General features: G+C 28.4%; 1 protein-coding gene across 3 annotated transcripts in view; it reads right to left on the bottom strand.

Moving 5' to 3' along the window:
• The window catches only part of LOC129984801 (uncharacterized), a 43,963-nt gene extending 25,254 nt beyond the window's left edge, over positions 1 to 18,709 (bottom strand). The window contains exons 1-3 of one of the 3 annotated variants that reach the window (XM_056094759.1): positions 18,657 to 18,709; positions 6,112 to 6,901; positions 3,939 to 4,468 (exon numbers count right to left, since the gene is read on the bottom strand). In XM_056094759.1, the coding sequence (XP_055950734.1) occupies positions 3,939 to 4,468; positions 6,112 to 6,888 (1,307 nt within the window). In that variant the 5' untranslated portion in view covers positions 6,889 to 6,901; positions 18,657 to 18,709. Of the gene's footprint in view, positions 1 to 3,938; positions 4,469 to 6,111; positions 6,902 to 18,515 lie in introns of all 3 variants that reach the window. The other 2 variants (XM_056094757.1, XM_056094758.1) reach the window with 2 other exon arrangements.
• Positions 18,710 to 20,706: the final 1,997 nt, after the last annotated feature.

Genomic DNA, 20,706 nt, shown 5'->3' on the forward strand with positions numbered 1-20,706 from the left:
GCCAATTTGAAAAAATGTAATCCACATTGTAAATAAATTGTTCGCATTATTCTAACAGATTTATATATATATATATTTATTTATAATTATTGTTCTATATATGAAACTGTTCTCTTGAAAAGTTTTCAAATATAATTATAAATCCAATCGCACTTTTTGATGTAAATGTATGCTATAATTCTGTAGTGTAACATTTACTAAGATCCAACCGTATAGAGTTAAAAGTATGTATGGTTCCCCAAAATTAGTATGATATGAATGGTTCCCTAATATCATACCATTGTACATATTATTTGTATAAACATCTAAATATAACATAAAGGTGTGTTTTCCGTCAACTATTTTAGTTTCAATAAAATATTCATCTTTATTTTAAAGTTAAAAAAATGTCTTGGGGAAAATACACTTTATAAAATATTATATAACAATTTTTCCAATTGTCTGCTATAAAATAAAATTATAGGATCAGGTTTCAAATTCGAGTGCAAAAGGTTTTAAATAAGCCGAAACTACATAACATTCTATCATGAGAAAGGTATTGTTGGAAGGTAGAATCGGGCACAGAAATTTTCCAACGTGAGAGCAAACACGAATTCTCTAATTTAGCTTAAAAGTAACATACAATAATTAATTTTATGTCAAATTAAAAGGAATTAAGATAGTTAGCTAAAAAATTTCTTAGAAAATTTTTGATCATCCACCCAATAGTCCAGATCGTATTTTTAAAAAGGTGGCCTGCTCCTAGTTTAACTGGATGATAGGTGTACGGGAAGATGAGGCGGAAGGTCAGAGATTGACCACTTGTGGCTGGGGGCCCACCACCTCGAAGAGGATGTCGGTTTGGTGAATTGACCGGTGTTATGGACGATTTATGATAAAGACAGCAATCGGCCACAACAAATCCTGTCGATACTGCTTCGTTCAGTGGTTGCGGGACGGTCAGCTGTACACAAAAAGTCCTGACCGTATATCTAGAGATATCCATCTTTTCCTTAAATGAAAGAGTTTCTGGGCGGTAATGTTTTAGAAGTCATTAAAAGTTGGTGAATGCAGTGACCACTTGGCTTAATGAACTGGCAGCAGAATAGTATAACATGGGAATTCTGAAGTTCGTAATCAGATATGAAAAATATTTAAAAGTTGGAGTTAATTACGTGCGTAATTGAAGGAAGCTTCGGCATAATGCAGAACTGTTTTCTCCAATACATTTTGTGTTTTTTATTTTCAATAACAAGACGGTCTTTATTCTGGATGACCATCGTACATAACGCAACCCCCTTGGCACATATCTCGATTTTTTGGCGATTGAATCTGCAAGCCGCTACAATGCGCAGATACCAAAAAAATACTTTATTTGAGAGTAAGAGAGAAAGCTTTAGGGAGATCTCCCCCGTTGTTCAAAAAAGCATCAACAGTAATATAATTTTCTTGACAAGGCTTATATATAATATGCAAAACATAGAAAGTAAACAGATTCTTGCTTATTTATTATGAAAAATGCATTTTTGGCACTATAAAAGAAATCCTATGAAGGTTGATTCGTTAGTGCTCCTGGTTGTTTATTGATTATGATGAGTTAAATTATTTGTTTTTATTTTAGATTTGTTTGTAAATAAATAATAGGACTACTTTATAGGCACTTTAAAATCTCTAAAGCTTTTAAATATATTCAAAGACGTGGATAAAACAAATGCTGTTTCAAATGTTACATACTATATGAAGATAAAATACACCTGTAAACAACATTAGCACTAATGAAATCAAAAATTCTAAAGATTTACAAAGAAGCCATAAATATTCAATGACTCCTTCCAGGGCAAGAGATGATACTCCAAATCAAATTACGATAAGGTGAAAAATCAAATACTCTTTATAAGAAGAGAATCATTTTATATAATGACTTGTGTTTCTTGCGTGAACTAGTATATGAATGTCATTATGAGAAACTCAGAAAGCACGCGAAATGAAAGGAAGTTCAGGGTGATATAAGTATTACATTTCGTCTTCATCCGACAATAAGAGGTATACCTGAGAACTTTATATAATATTGACATATTTTTCCTGTTAAGTTCATATTTGATTTAATAATTTATTTGAATAACACTTCTTGCATTTTCTGTTCCATTAGAATTAATTTTGTTTGTTTATGCTGCATTTATGGTGAATAATAAATAAGAGAAAATAAATAATTTCGCCACGTTATCTTACTGCATTATTTCTTGAGTAAAATGTTACTTATGTTCTCATATAATTTGAAACTTACATCTTGCACGAATTATTTTATTTACAATTTATATTTTATTATTTATGTTCTTTCGTTTTATGTATAGCTCAAGAATTGCGTTATACAAAGATCATTTATGCGCATATCTATGTTTATAAACATACAAATCTATACCTTTGAACTATCGTGGCTGACATTCTGGACTTATTTTACTTATTTATTTATTATGCTTTGCATTATTAAGTACAAATGAAAATGTGCATTATTTCATCTTAGTTACCCATTTTGTTTATATAACTAATAGTATTTGATTCTAAAAACACTTTCTCTCTGTTTGACTTTAAATTAATCCAGCAGATTTCTAAACTGGCCAGTAATATTTTGTGCCAAATATTTTCAAAGCCTTTGGCGATCTAAAACAGTTATACATTATGTCAATCTGAAGTAATCATAAATGGAAACTTCTAGATTAAGATTTCTTTTCGAAATAAGTAACAAACAATATAAATAAGAAGCATAAAGTTTTAAAGAATTTACTTTAGAAAAAAGTAAGATTTTTCTCAAAATTTAATATATTGGCCAATAACACATTAATCCACTAAATGTGAAATAATTTTTACAGAAAAAGCTTCTTTAAAATATATATTCAAAATGTCAGGTTTCATTAAATGCAAACTTTCATATCTTCTGTACAGAAGTGAGATAGAAAAAAAGATACTAGAGTAAATTTTAATAATTTTTAAGCTGGAAATTGCATCCTGCGATATGTATGATAAAAAAAAAGCATTCAAAACTTCTATAGAGTAAACGTTGAGCTTAAGTCTACTAAATTTGGCATGTAGTTACTTCTTGGGCACTATGTACTCTTGTGTACGTTGTCTCTGTATTTTAATAAAGAATACATTTTAAAGACAAAATAAAGATAAACAAAATAAAGAATAAAGCATTAGCGCTTTTTTGTATCTCAAATTAAAGATTTGAATCTCTTTAACATTTTTGCTAGCTATGATGTTCAACACCTATACTAATTCAACAAATAAGCAAGAAATGTAAAGGACTGAAATAAGAAAAATAATGTACTTTTAAACTAAAAAAAAAAAAAAAAATTGTATTTTACGGAAATGTAAGAACTTATATGTTTGAATTTTTGACTCCCGAAATTACTATCAACTGTTTAATGTCAGTCTTAAGTAAAAGTATAACATCAAATACAAAGGATGATTTGGTTTAGTTTTCATTACTTATTGTCAGGGATATTTTTAAAGAAATGTTAACTGTTCAATGAATTGATAATATTCATTGAAATAAACTGAAAATGTTCATTTCCCATATTCCCAGTCAATGAATTTATAAATATTAAATAAATTCTAAAGCAAATAATTTGTTTCCCCACGTCCTTGGCTATAAAATTTTGCTTTTCAAGTAGAGTTACATTCATTTTTATAATTATGGCTTTAACCTAATAATCTTGAATAACACAAGATAAGTATTAAATTTTAAAATCATACCAACTATGTTCCAAAAGTCTGCAGATATTTTCTAAACCTAATTGGAAAATGTATTGTACAAGTAAGTAAAAAAATAATAATAATAATAAACGTTAATATTATTTTACCAAATAAACCGTATCGATATTAAGTACCCTAAATTTATTATTTATTCGATATTCTTTATTTTATTGATTACAAACCAAGCAGAAAGGATTGCCACTCACCTGAGATCAATCTCTACAAGATTCAATGGTTCCATTGGTAGATCAGTTCTTTTAATAGATTTCAGACGATTTCTTGGCAACATAAAATGAGTCAGATCATTAAAGCTTGAAAAAGCCCCGCTTCCAATCATCTCCAATCTGCTATCCGATATTCTGGCAGTTCTGACTTTCCCATCTGCCACTCTGCCGAAATCCGATGACAATCGCCTGAGGCCGCAACCTTCCAGTTTAATTTCCACCCCTGCTCCCGATGACGAGTTCAGGTACTTCAGGGGTGTCCAGTTCCAGCCCCGCCGAACTCTAACCCCTAGAAGTTCGATCAAAGCTGCATTCTCAAATGACACTCCCTTGAAAGCGGAAGTATAGGGAGTGGCATCGAACAGATAATCGAACGTTGCATTCGTTATTTTCATGTGGATGTTCTGAGCTTTCCCAATTTGAGTGAAAAGATTGGGAGGTAATGAAAAGTGTTGCCCGCCAGTGATTGCAAAAGAAAAATTCGTGCATGGCCGGAAGGTTTTGGTAAGTTCCTGCAAAATACAAAAAGAATTATATTAATTACGTCATTTTGCAGGGTATTTTTGGGAACGGTAAAAAAGTGCGTTCCATCTTAAAATTCAAGTAAAAATTCAAAAAAAAAAATTCAAAAGTAAAAATTCAAGTATTTAAAACGTATATGTCCCAAGTCTATTTATACCCCCAACATTTACCGGGCGACACAAAAATTCGTAGAAATTATAAAATTCACACGCTAATAGACTTGAAAATAAACAGAAAAGTCTTTTTTCACACTGGAGAGGACTGGAATGGAATCCGGATTCTTGTCACAAGATCTTCTATGGCCTAATAACATGGTGTACAATTTAATTTATATGGTGTTTAATAACATGGTGTACAATTTAATTTATATGGTGTTTAATAACATGGTGTACAATTTAATTTATATGGTGTTTAATAACACAGTGTACATAGTTTACATTTTTATTAATTTTTATAATCGACAGATAGTTCTGCTGTTTCAGGTGCTATGAATTACATAAAATAAGACCCTAATTAATATAATAGCTTACAAATGTTTAACGCGTGTTAATGTATGTTAAATAAGTATAGTGTGAATCTAAAAACCATACATTCTCACAGCATTAAGCAAATATTCGAATATTCATATTCTGGCATACCATCAAAAATGATCCTTAACACTGCAGAAACATGTGGCCTTATATATGGTTGTAATACAATAAAAATTTGTTACATCTGCACTCAATTTTCTATCCTACATAGCGCATTGTAGAGATATAATGGTTTAAATTATAAAGTAAACTACTACTAAATTATGTTTTTCAGATAAAGAAAATCCAGGTTTCATTTTCATCCTTTTTCGAACAAAGCCTCTTTTATAATTTCATTCATTTTTATTAATTCTTAAAATAGCTTGGACTTCTTAAAAGCCTTAGAAAATAATGTTACTAATCTCAACAGGAGAGTTACAAATAATCACTATACAAAAATATAATTGCAAGAAAAACTCTTCTGTGATCTTTTAAACTATCTGTATTATTAATTAAATAATTCTGTATTATTTAAGTAAACATGGTTTATTTATATATTAGATACCCGGTCTAAACGGGGCCCAACAGTAGTTTTTTAAATCGTTTATAACAAATTCATATATCTAATAGGAAAAGCAGTCAAATTGTGATAAAGAATTATATATTATGTAGTTAGAGTCATTACATGTTCCGATGAATTATAAATTTTAAATTTTTATACAGACCCTTGATCTTATGAATCATATTAAATAAAACATTCTTGAGACGCTTACATCTTAAAGGGGAAAAAAGTCCATTCTTTTGAGATTAAAACTGTTTGAGTAATGAAATTTTAAATATTATTACTTTATAAAAATATACGATGTTAGACCAGTTTTTCTAGACAGTACAGTTTGTACAATTTACATACAAATAAAAAAAAAATGTGTATCTGTTACAATATATAAAATCGCTTTTCATATCATTTTCATTAATGCGATAAGTAATTGATACTCTACTGAGTATATATACTGCAATAAAGTTAAAATTTTAAATTAGTGATTACACAATTAAACATTTGGATGCAATAATATTTAGTGTCTTTAATTAAGCAGAAATATTGAGATCATAAAAAAAAAACTTACTTGAAAATCATCGTAAATCAAGGAATCGTTGCAGTTGCAGCCACATTTCTCTTTACTCCAGAAGCAAGAGCAAGGAATGGGTGCTTCCTTTCCAGAGCGTCCGACGGGATCATTAATATTTGAATTAAAAGGAGAATTACTTGATGAATTTCCTTTTAAATCTGTAGCTCTGTTTCCTTCAGTTTCGTAAAGACTTTCCGATACTCTATTTGCAGAACTGAGTGCCCCTTGGTTATTTCCTAAGTTTTTCGGAAAGAGTTGAAGATTGTTATTTTCGTTAATTTCTGAATATTCTTTTAGTTGTGTGTTAGCACCAACTGTGTTAATACTGGAGATCTCTATGCTACGTAACGGACCATCAAAATTGTGCCAAGAACTGGAAACATTTTTGGGTATATTGGGTAAGGGAATCTTCTTTTTTTGTATCCTTTTAACTTTTTTTCTGGTAAAGTTGCGAGAGAAAGGAATGTTAGAATTGGTTTCCTTATTTTGTTTGAATGTAGTCATCTGAGAACCATATTCCATATTATTTCCATAAATGTTATTTCTGTCTTCATTTCTTTCAGAAATATCTTCACTTAAGTCCTGATTCATTGACTTGGTGCTAACTCTCGAACCAAACAATGAAGCAGCATTTTGTCCAATGTCATTTCCAGTTTTGTTATTATTTGGGAAGGAATTTCCATGTTGTTGGTAATCTTGACCATGAGCAGAATATATAACAAAGGACATGAGACACATGAATAGAAAGTGATTTCTTTCTAAAAGCTTGAACATTTTCGTCTGAATCCTGAAACATAAGTCTTAATTATAGAAAAATAGCAAATAGTTTAATTATTTTTTCTTGTCTAAAAGTATGATTAATTTCCCTGGTTATTTTTTTAATTAATTACAAATTAAGGCTGAATTATTTTTCAAATTGTAACATAAATGCGCAAATTTGTTAACGATTTATTTTTTTTATAAAATACATCGTAATTAATGTGGCTTAGTATTCTTCATCTTAGTATTCTATAAGTACTCCTCGACGTACTGATGTTTACATTTTTGGTCTTACTCCAGATGAAAGTTTTATAAATTCGCAAGATAAAACTGTATTAATTTTATTACGTCAGAAATTTATACTGAATTTAACTGTGGTTTTTTTTTCTTGTTGTAATTATTTTACTATCACATTATTGAGTATTCTTTTCCGTTTAAGGCGGAATATATTTTTTAATCTCATCATTGTAAAGGGACGAGACTCTTTATAACTTCATTATGAGGTAGATAAAAATAAAAGACAAGTTTCAGAAACAATTATATAATTATTTTCTGAGTTCCGCATTTCACAAGATAAAATAAACACCAACACGAAAATGCACGCCATTCACTTAAAATACAATCTAATAATGAACCCCAAGAAGGATCATGAGAAATATTCCTTGATGTTAATAAGGTACGCCATCTATTGTATCAAAAGAAAAGATAGTAGAATTATCTAACCGCTACATCATTTATTTAAATATAAAAATTTTATTTGGGTAATTGGTCGGAAAAAAGTAGACATTTCCCTCTCCTAAAACTTCTGAAATATTAAAGAGAAATATTCTTTTTAGTATGTGTGGTGTCCTATTGTAATTTAAAAGTATTTAATAGCTAGTTTTAGTGTAATAGATGTAAAATTTAGAAAATTAAAGTATTAATATTCCTATTGTATATGCATGTGAAAGAAATACTAATCTCTATCTCGCCAGTAAACATTTAGAGTATTTTTTGCACTCTCAGTTGACTTGTATAAAACCAAATAATAACGTGCTTGCAGTTGTTTATTTATGTTTTCTGGACATTCGTACTGTAAAATGTATTATGCTTTCTGGACATTTGTAAACTGTGTCCTCGCCTCCATTTCTAACGCTCAAAACATTCTCCATAGTATTGTAATATTCAAGTTTGTGAATGAAAACCACGGGACTCTTCGATAGAAGATTTCTATGCAATAATTAGAAAATTTTAAATGCAATAAAATTCTGATTTATTAAGTATACTTTTCTTAGTACTTCATACTCTACCATTTTGTTTTAATTTGCATAATAGGATTAAAAAAATTAATTTTTTTTAAACTTACACACTAATAATCTTTCTATTAATTTTTGTTTCCTTTATTTCTTAATTTTTCTTGATTTCTTTTTTTCATTTTCTAGCCTTTAATAAAATACATGAAAATATTATCTTTTTTTAACATCACGACATAAACCTGATTCGTAACGAATCATGCTGTAAAAATGCTTCGTTCCAAAATTAATGTGATTCCGAGCAGGTGTTGGTCATCAAATCTATTTCTCGTGTTATAAAATAAAAAAAAATCTCATTAAATTTTTAACGATATAGCTTTTAATGTACGTGGTTTAATTTCCCACCTCAATTTACATTAAAAAAAGAAGAGATAACGCTGTATTCATTCTGCGTGTCCTTGTTTTTATTTCAATAATTTTCTGATCAAATCTTACTAGGTATAAGTTTACAATTGCTATTCACTTTAAATAGAAAGCATTTTGGCTAGGAAAATCCAATGCTGATTTACAAATCATGACCTATTTGTGGAAGCTGCTTAATATACCTACTTGCGAAGTAAACAAGTTTTTCTTTATAACGGTTTTATCCCCCAAAATCGTTAATGGGAGCTTTAGCGTGAGTTCAAAGATCACGGAGAAAGAAAAATGCTTTGGAGGTTGATGATCAACCTTGAACGTGCAAAAATAATGATTGTTTTTACGGTAGGAAGTGTGACCCTAAAGTGTGGGAAATACTTTATCGTTAAGCTTTGGAGCACGTGGATGATGTTGAATTTCCATTTATCATACGCAACTCAACTTTTGAAATTTGAATGAACTCGAATATTTTATTCGAATAGCAGGTGGTCATTTGGTCACTTGTGAATCAAATAAAGACATGGAAAACACCGCAAAACTCATCTATGGCTAACGAAAATTTCTATGTCTATTTCATTTATGTAATAATGAATCATTAATAACGTTTCAACATAAATCGGCAAACAAAGAAATATGCATCAAAGATCATATTGCATCCTGCCACTTAAAAATTATCGTTATTTTTTTCATTATTATTATTATTATGCAAAATTCCTTACACTCAATGCATAATGCTCAATTCCTTTTTTTTTCGTATACATGTTATAGAGAAAATATAATATTCGTCAAAAATTCAAATCCGAGATTTTAACGAATCTCTACATTTCAGATCTCTCTGAGTTCAATAAACATATTTTTGGAAAATGTTTGTCTGTGACAAAAATATCACAAAAACGCTTTGAGCTAGATGATTGAAATTTGGTATACGATCTTTACACCAAATTTACAGATTTGTGCCAAATTTTGAGTAAAATCTGTCTGGAAGAAGTTTGCCTGTCTGGCTGTTCGAATATAAATTTACACGATAACTTGAAAACGAAGAGAACTAGATGAATAAAATTCGGTATACAGATTTAGCATCCGCAGTGTAAACACCTGTCAAATTTCGAGCCAAATCCAACTTAGTCTGTCGGTATGTAAGTTGAGAAACTTGTAAACGCGGTAATTCAAAAACGCGGTGACTTAAACATGTCGAATTTGGTATGAAATTTTGCAATTATAAGTACAGTTTTGTGTCAAAATTTGGTTTCAATCGATTGAAAAAAACGTGTTCTAAAACACATATTCGATTATCGGATGCTATTAATTCATGCTAGGGATTAATCGCCGAAAACTATGCCAAGATGACACAATAAATTCAATAAAATTGCTAAGTCCTGTTAAAAAGTTAATATTTCGTAACTATTGTATGCCAATACAATGCAAGTCGTTCTCTGAGGTGACAAGTTTGTTAAGAAAGTATGCAAAAAGGCTTTGTAAAGACCACTCCCAATGCTTTAAGTATTAAGTGAAAAGCATTTAATACTCTTTTCATGTCATTAAACTAAAAATCATATGTTGGAAATAGATAAGACTTCATATTATATTGTTTCAGATTCTACCCAGGTCCTCAAGCCTAACTTTGACCATCAAAAGAGATGATATTTCTTATTTATCACGATATGTCTTCGTTAATACAAACCTCTGTCTGTCAGATATATTATATTAAGTAACATTAGAGCAAACATTGCTATCTTCTATTACAGCTTTGACACACTCCGTAAGGGAACGAATTGAATCGGAAATTAATATGATTTACGTGTTACTTTTTTTCTTTTTAAAATAATGGCTCACCGTTATAAAATCTCCTTCCTGCACCATTCAATGAGCTATAAACCGTTTATAAATATATATATTCAAAGTTCAAATAGTTATGAATGTCGATTATTCGAATGGCGGTTCTTATAAGATAATCGCATTATTTTTTTTCTCGTCTTTGCTAATCTAGGCACTTTTTTTTAATGTGTAGTATATTTTATAGATAGTAGGAATTTTTTTTTTTTTAGAAATTTAATTTTTAGGACGATAAGAACTTGATTACAAATAAATATTTTCCTTAGTAATTAAAGATCGCGTGCTTATTTAATCTACTTTAAAATAGAACGAAGGATTAAAAGATTATAGCACCGATCTAATATTTGTTTTAAGCTACAAAATAAAGCAAGAAATAACAGAGATAATTTTGATATTTTTAACTTCTAAATAAATAGGCAGTGAGAAATGTCTTTTCTTTTAAAAATTGTATTAGCATTTTTATATAATCAAGTTCGTCACAAATCCGATTACCATGCGTAAATTTAGTAACGAAAATATAATTTTATTTTATGCATAATAAACTTTTGAAAGAAGAAAATAGAATTTTAAAAAAATGCGGGAAAGCTTTATAAATCTTTTAAAATGAGCAGCTAGGAAAAATATATCGAAATTCTGAAAGAAGCAGAAATACAATCGCAGATTTGTAAACACCGCCAGTATAGATTTCAATATTTTTTTCATCTTTATTTCAAAATACAGTAAACTCTTGATTTATGGTCTTCCTTAGTCAAAATGTTGTCAAAAATGTCAATCACAAATAATAAAATATGTTTTAGAGCAAAATTTAAAAGTAATCGACCTATATTTTTGCAAAAATATAAATTTTCAAATCTGTTAACTCAGAAATCTACTGCTTATCTTTACTAATCATAAAGTTACAACCAAATTTGACTTAGATATAATTTGGAAGGTGAAATTCGCTCCATGGAGCAATTTTTTTCCATAAAATTTTAATTATAACTATGGTTAATTTTAAAAGTAGACGAGTTTCGTCTTTTTTCAGTATAAAATAAGAAAATATTTTTGTACATAATTACTTTTTATGTCATTTTAATATTTTAAAAAATTGTCTTTTTAATGATACCAATTTAGTTGTGAAGCAATTTTTTCTAAACGTTGAAAATTTTTAAAAACATTTTTTTGCGAAGATTTTCGTTGTTACAATGAAATTCAACCCACTTTAATTGTTTCATCAAATGCTTAATAGCGTGCTTTCCTTCTATAATTGAAAGCTCAGGATGAAAGATTTTGATAATTATCAGGACAGTTTTAGATTAATCAAAAATTGGTCAAAATGGAATCAAAAATGGATATTGCATTGCAGCAAAAGACAAAGTGAGATTTGAAACTGATTATATTGATTGTCTTGACTGTTACATTTTAAGGCACTATAATATCAGAGGTCTAAGGCCAGTAGGCCAGGCTCATGTGCCCATTGAACAAAATAGGTGTAAGACTATTAACTATCACAATATAAGGCTTAAAAGTATTTTTGATAGATTCATGAGCATCAAGTTATTCATAAGAGATTTAATTGATTTCAATGGCCCATAACCGTAGGGAATTAGCTGGTCAACCAAGGCTATTAACTAAACCCTAGTTCTATATGTAGAACATATTTTTTAAATCGGCCAAAATAATTTTTATGGTAATATATGACCGGTTTTCTGCAATTTTTTTGGATTTGACACAATTGCAGCGCCAATTGATTCCATGAATTACTTACAATTTTACTATATAATTCTATAAACTCTCAAGATCCAATAAAATTTCATATTATCTAATTTTAAGGCATTAGCCTTAAAATAAGGTTAAACGTCAGTAAATATAAAATCTAATTTGTTCTACTTGTAAAAATTTATTCAGAATACTTTACAATAGAATATTTTTTAAGATAATAATTTTGTGTAGTTTTTATACACAACTGACATCAATTCATAATAAACTTTGTAAATAATTACCTTATAAGTGGTTTTTACGTTTTTACTATTTAAATTCTTGTTATTTATTAAAATAGTATGTTGGAGATGGGGGAGGTGGGTTAATATAATTTAGCCAGATTTTTTTTCACTTCAATTCGGGACATTCTACACCAGAAAGAAATGAAGAATCCAGCGTAAAGAATCTAAAACGAAATTTGTTAAGAAACTATCGTATATAATCATTTTTCATGAGATTCATACTAGATTTTTTTAAGTAATAAGCGGTTCTCTAAAAATAAAGGTTTTGCTACCTTTTTATATAAATGCTTTATTAAATCTCGTCTAAATTCCAGATAAAATAGAATACTGGGCTTTTCGTACCATCCAAAATATGTAGTCATTTTAATTAATATCTTGTCAGATATGCAAAATATTATTAGGTGTTTTTATAAAAGTACACTGTTGCAAAATATACTTCTTGTTCTATTCCAAAATAAGTGCGTAATAAGGAAGTGAAATTTGTTCTTTTAAAGGAAGAAATTTTTATAAATTCACTAAAATTAAAATAGTGATGATTTCATATCTGTTGAATATACAAAAATATTTAACTCAATTGCTTATAATTTTATATTAATTTGGAATTTTCGTCGCTGACAGTCGTTGTTAAAATGCGCATGTATTATCTAAACCATCTATATTAAGAATATATTTTATCATTCTTACTTCACCTTGACATTTAAATTGAGATACTCATAATTTTATTTTTACAGTTCTACTCTTCTAGAAGGTCACTACAGGAGGGAGAAAAACAAGCACACGATAATGATTATTTACCGTTATAAACCTTCACCCCATCATGATCCTTGCATGTCTTATAAAATGTGGTAAGGAAATAAATTAACTCCATGTGTAAATTAAGTTAACTTTTATTTTTAGATAAAAATCTTAAATTCTTGCAGTTAAATTTTTTGATAGCCTGTAAAGTTAATTTTGCTCAGAAGAAACATTTTTCTCTCATAATGTACAGACACTCCCAAAATTATTTGAATTCTTTCGAAAGTTTTTGTAGTAGACTGTAAGGAACAAATGTCTTCATATATTTTTTAGAGAAAATAGTAGACTTATTCTCCTTTAAATCTTTATAAAAATTTTCCCTGAATCCGTAAAGATTTTCAGTAAATATATTTTTTAAATTTCAATTTTTCATCAAATATTTTAGTAAAAATTCTATAAATATTTCAACAGTTGTAAAAAAAAGGACTAAACTTGCTTACATAATATAATTTTTTTCTCTTTTCATTTTAGAATTTTTAATTTAAAAAACTCACGAAATTCTACAATTTCTATCTCAGAATATTAAACAAAATTAAATATTTAATGAGAATGGCAAAAAAATGTTTTAATAATTGCTTTAAAAATAATAAAATCCATTTATTTTTATTTTTAAATTGCAACAATTGCGAAGTTGCAAGAACTAAACAAAAATGAATTTTTTTTTTTTATAATTACTCAGAAAAAAAGCCAATAATATTTTAGATTCAAATTGAAACCACAGCATAATTAAAAGCATACGAGAACAAAAAAAAACATATTATCTCTTTTTACAATTAAATTTATTTCTAAGCTTTAAATTAACTACTAAGATTTAGATTTATATTAAATCATTTAAATAAAAAAACTAATCTTAACTAAACCCCCCAAAAAATATTTCGAAAACTCATAGTTAAGCAATTTTATTCATTCTGTTAAAAGAAGCGGATGTATTACTCCTTTTTGTGTCAGAAAATTCTAATAAAATGGTGGTATGAATTTCGTACATAGTTGATACTGTTGTTCTGTGCCTTATCTCTGCTACGTTCTGTTCAGCAAAAAGTCTGGAATTTTTCCCTTCAGTGATTTTTACCATGACATTTTCATAGGGATGTTTTCACCACATGTCAACTTACGCAAGGGAATCTTAGGTATCTTTGAAAGTTATGTAGAAGTGTTAAAGATTTTTTTATCCCTTCGTTCCTTGCGTGGGAACCATAGAGTCAGAAATTTTGTTAAGCTCGTGTTAGAAATAATTAAATAAAAAGTGGGAATTGGATCAGGGAATAAGGGAACATTTAAAAATGTAGTTAAGAAAAAAATTATGAAATCAATTAAGATTTAAATTAATATCATTACACACACACACACACACTTATATATATATATATTAGCAGCTCTCACATGAGAGCTAAGTAGTTTTTAACATTCAACTTTCGCAGCTGTGGTTAAGATGAAAAAATTTCAAATGTCAGTAATTTCTTTTCTTTAATATAATCTACAAAAAAACGCGGGAGTGATGTATCCTAAACTTTCTCTTATACATAGCAATAAATGCATTTGAATACTATCCGCCATATATTTTTAGAGAATGATAATCACAGAACAGTCCATTAGCGTGCGATCTTTGGTGACTTTTTTGGCGATTAATCTTAAGAATGCGGATAATAAACAAACAACAGAACATCGCATGTGTATTTTGAACTTCTGTTTTCTAATCGATTGAAATTAAAATTTGACACAGAATTATAATTATAGTTACAAAATCACATGTCAAATTTCATATATTTAAGTCATTGTATTTTTGTATTATCGCGTTTACATGTTTGTGATAGTACAGATTGACAGACTTTTAACCCTTGACTCATTTCATTCCACATTTGATAGGTATCTATTCTTTATAAGTTAAATATGTGCATCAAATTTCATCTATCTAGCTCTCTTTATTATTGCAGTTATCGTATCATATTCGGTTAGCTAGTCAGAAAGACATAATCTAAACGTATCTCGTTTAAAATTTCATGGGATCTTGAGGGAAATTGAGATTACATACTAAATTTCATTCGTCTAGCTCAATACAGATAGGTAGGCAGCTCAAGAGAGACAGAAAGACATAATTCCAAAAACGCGTTCTTTGGACTCTGGGAGTTCTGAAACGTTCAGAATATTCAAAAACTCAAGTCTGAAATTTTTTTGTACATTGTATATATTTCTCTCTGAAGACTTTTTATACTAGGAAGGAGAATAAAGCCTAAATATAAGTGGAAAGATGCCTGTAGCATGAAAAACGCCAGGACTAAGGAGAAATTTTTAAAGGGGCTAAAACAATCAATAAGGACATAGGGGGAACGTAAAAAAGGATTTGTTTTAATTATTTTCACAAGTTTTTCATGTATACTCAAAGTGACCACATGTATGAAAGTGGGAGGACGGGGGGATTCATATATCGGCAAATATTTTTAAACTTATTCCTTAAATTTATCTTAAGAAAGACACTCTGTGGGTTCATCATAATTATATCAGTAGGTTATAACCAATTTAAGCCTTGAGGGTGAAACTTAAGCCTAATTTTTAAGCCTACATTTTATAAGAGAGCTTAACCACGTTAACTGGACAACAATCAATTTTATACAACTCTAACGCGAAAAAATTAATCTGTCACTATTCCTGCACGATAGCATATTATAAAAATTTATATGCAAATACAGTTATATCAATAATTGGCAATTCAATTATTCTTTCTAAAGATTATTACTTTAATTTATTGAATGCATAATTGAAATTTTCGCAGAAAAAGCTTACACCGAAAAAAAATTACTAATGTTTTTGCATTTTGTTACACATTTAATGTAATGTAGTACATATTAAAATATTAAGCAAGTTTAACCCAGCAAATAATTTATAATTTATTATTTTAATTTATAAGAAATACAGCTTATAATTTATAAGAAAAATAAAAATAAAGGAGACCCGAGAATTTTTAATAAACTCTGTTTTGGAGGTAATTATTTTCTTCTTCTATTGTATTGCAGCTAGTATATGGATAACTTTTTTAATTTTCATGTTATCACTATTGTTTTAGTATTTTAAAAATATAATACAAAAATATTATCCCATCGTGATATTGGTAAGATAACAATCCGAATAAAAGCCGAGTATATTTTTATTCGTAAAAGATATGAGAATAGAATACTAATTAATTAAGCAGTTCTCCGTATTTTTTCTGGTACTAGCAAGATAACAATCCGAATAAATGCCGAGTGTATTTTTATTCTTAGAAAATATGAGAATAGAACACTAATTAATTAAGCAGTTCTCCGTATTTTTTCTGCAATTTCATGTTATGGAGAATCATTGTTCTTAAACTCTAATTCATAATCAATTCATATAAATCAAAACATTCTTTTTTGTTTGTCATTTCACAAATCAAATACAAATTTGCCTCCACGACGTGAGCATTCCTCGTGCTATCATGTGTAGTTTTTGCAAATAGGATTAACAAGAATGCGATACAAGTAAATATTAATAATGAAAAGCGCATTGTCTAATGTAGACATGTTTAACAAAGAATAACTATATTCTCTTCAAGTATATGAGATCTTATGTTTGGAAATTTGAAAATGAATACACTTTAAACAAAATACTCGAATATGATTTAACAAACAATGAAAATGATGTTAGTTACAAAATAAGTAAAATATGACTTAGCGAGTTATTAGTAAACGCTAGAAAATTCGTAAAGAAGTGAATATTAACATAAGGTAAGACATTCTTTATCTTGTCAACTTGTCCCCGGTCTCCACTGCACGTTGTCAACAGTGGAAAGAAAAAGACTTCTACAGAAGATTTATGAAAATAATAGAAAAATAACATATAATAAAGAAGCGCGAAAGCAAAATTTTAATTCTTCTCGTGTATATGAAAGATTCGTGACATTTAACAGCTTAAGGAAGATGGTAAAATTTTAAAAGCTTCATATGTCAACTACAGGACTTAAAAGGCTCTATTTGAAAACTTGAAATTAATTTTACCCAAAATTTGGAGTTAAAAGAAACGTTTTGCTAATCAGATATTTCCGGTATATCGACTGTATAAAAAATTATTTGTATTAAGAAAAAACATGGATGGATCACTATATGTACAACCATAATATGTACATCATTTTATGATTATGTTAATATAGTTTAGCACTTTTTTCTATTCATATGTTTCTTTGTAAAACAATATTTGATGTGAAACTCGTAGGAATATGTATTGAAAGTCCTTGTAACTTGATTATAAAGTTTGGATTTAAATTCATTAGCCCATTTTTTAAATCAACTGCATACCACATAGTGCAGAGCCTGAAGAATTGTAATTCAAAATTTCGTAAACGTCTTTACAAATATTATTATTATGTACTATTAAAATGTTCAATAAAAATGCTGCTTATTTCTTTTATGAATTTTCAAATGAAACTCCGTGTTATATATTGACATATTGTAATCAATGTATTTTCATTTCATTGCCACAAAACAATACCAGATAGTAATGAGCTGTCATTTTTTCCACACATTCGTCTTTGCTTGTTTGTTTTTGTTTATATACTATAAGCGCCAATCAAATAATCAATCAAAATCGTAAAATAAACTATTCCGAAAAAAATATCCATATTTTTATCGACCATTCTATTATCAAATACAATAAAATAAATATATAACTAACAAAAAAGCAGTATTTATGTAAAAGTTTTGCCCTTTTAAAAATTTTTAGTTGATTAAAATTTTAATTGCGAAAATTATCGAACTATCGCATATATTTAATTTTATTTGTAATAGTAATCCAAAGCAAAGGGATATTCCCAAAGAGTTAGTTTTACTTTTGAAAATAATCCAAAACAAAAGAATATACAGAGATTTAATTTTACTTTTGAAAATAATTCAAAACAAAAAGAAATACAGAGATTTAATTTTACTTTTGAAAATAATTCAAACAAAATGTTATACTAAGATTTAATTTTAATTTTGAAAATAATCCAAAACAAAAAGAATATACAAAAATATCATTTTTTTTATCATCTCTCTTTATTATCATTTCTATATACCTTTATTTTTTATTATTCTGTCAACTATAATCACTATAAGAAATACAAAAAGATATTTTTTTAATTTAAGGTGTATTTACATATCTAATTAAAATTAATTATTTTAGAAAACAGCTATTGTTTTGTAAAAACTTTTTATTAAAAATTTTCCGTACTTTGAAGTAAATAAATTATTTAATTAATTATTAATCTACTTAAAACTAATCTTAAAATTCCAAAAAATACATTAATGAACCAAAATTGCTTTACTGTTGGGCGTATAATTAAGCATTATAATAATATTATATCAAAATATAAAACTGCACATGGATCCATATAACTTACTTTGATAAATTTGAGAAAAGAAATGTGAAAACTCACCAACGACAGCACTGTGATCAAGTCTGAGAAGATCATAAAATATATTCAATATTTCATTCCTTATGACAGCAAATGCTAAAGGTTATTTAGGGGAAGATCAATTACCTGGCCCTTCCGCTGAGCTATCTTCATCGAAGAAACGATTTGCGAGACCGGGGCCCAATCTGACTCAGAATTATCCAGCTGGCCTTGTAGCCATCACCTTGAGTAGTAAGATGATAAATAACGATGGGAACGTAATTGTCAAGGAAGTGAAAACTACCGAAAACGTGCTGGGAACTGATGAATGATGAAAAAAAAACCGATCATTATTATTTGTAGTAAAACCGCAACTTTTGAGTTCCTCTCTATGGTTTTTGGTGAAACATGGATATCTCGACCAATCATATTGAAAAAGGTAACATTTGTATAATTTTTATGAAACATTGACAAGATACGGTTTGCCGAAATAACTAAAAAAAAAACGATACATTTTTCGATGAATTTTGGTCACTTACTAACGATTAAAATAGAATTTACTTGTCTAAATAACAAAAAAGTATGCTTGGTTTTTCTTAAACTTTTTTTTACGGATTTTAAAATATACAGAGTCATTCAATTGCTCATACTTTGGTTATAATTTCTTTGTAAACAATGACTGGAAAAAAATATTTGAACATAATACTTCAAAGCTTATTTGTTCAAATAATCATCATCCAATGAGACTTTTTTTAATGATTTAGTAAAGTTTCTTCCAACAACCTGTTCATAATTATTTGTGAAATAGCACATTTCATTCTTCAAAACAAAAACATAAACAGTCTTTTCTTCTTTACAAAACAAAAAGTTAAATTCTTCAATAGCCTAACTTTTTGTTTTCTTCAAAAGAAACACTAAGTAATAGAATCGAGAAGCCTCCTCAGAAGAATTTAGAATTTGTTCTTTATAGACCCCAGAATTGGGAATGTAAACTGAGTAATAGTTACAGCTCAGTACCTCTTGATCTGCTCAGACATAAGGGATACGACAAAGAGATCAAGCAAACTTTTATTATTATTATTTTAAAGAAAATTTTTTTTAATGTTCTTTAACAATAGGTTTATAAAAAAAAAACTTATTATTGCATGTGTGTGTGTGTGTGTGTGTGTGTGTATGTGTGATTTTAATAATGTTTCTTCTTACTGTTATCTAAATATTTTTTTTTCAAATACGTTTCAGCATTATACTATTATTAATATCCTTTATATCTCTTTGATTACTATGACTCTTTATTTTGATTTTAAAATTAATATCGATTTTCTAGTTGTATTTCTATGTTCTTCTCTGTTCTGTTTTTATTGTAAAAATCGGGGTGAGTCATAAATTTTTCTGTCCTTGTTTGTTTGTTTTGATTTTATAATTTCACAAGCTATACATTTTCTTTTATCCCAATGCAATTACTGCCATCAACACAGTCCTTTAAATATTTTCTTCTGCACTTTCTAGACCTTATAATTAGAAAATCTATAATGTAAGTGTGTGTATGTAGCGTTCCTATATGCATTTTAAATGCTCAATATCCATAATATATATAGGCATTAATATATAAAGCCATGCGGACGGTTGTAGGCATGGTGTTATGAAACAGTGTTCTGTGTGACATCGTTTGGACACATGTGCAAAAGTCGATAATCCGTCTAACCATAATGTATGGCAATCTATCAGCGTACCCACAGCTCATTCTGAACTTCACTCAAGAGATGCTATGACAGAATCTATGAATTGACCGATGTCTGATGGGCCCTCATCTCCACAGATCGTTAGGTTGAGGTGGAATTGGCAAGGAATTCGTACTACAATAAATTGTTATAAAATAATCGTATGAATTGATGGGGATTCTTTCTACGGAATACAGCGGCTAATGCAATTAAGTCAATCTGAAACTAGGTCGAAGAATCAAGTCGGCAACAGCATCATGAGAATGATGTTTCAAACTAGAAATTAGGAAATGTTTTTACCATCGTCAGTTTTTTACAGATTTTATAAATAAAAATCATACTATATATTAAGTTTGTTGAAAATATAATGCAAAGCATAAGGTGAAACACCAATCAACACATTAATCGCTCACCGAGGGATGAAATTAATATAAAATTACAAAAAGAATTCTAATATTTTTCGCATGCAATTGGCAGTT

This window comes from Argiope bruennichi, chromosome 9, assembly GCF_947563725.1.
Source record: "Argiope bruennichi chromosome 9, qqArgBrue1.1, whole genome shotgun sequence".
Taxonomy (NCBI): domain Eukaryota; kingdom Metazoa; phylum Arthropoda; class Arachnida; order Araneae; family Araneidae; genus Argiope; species Argiope bruennichi.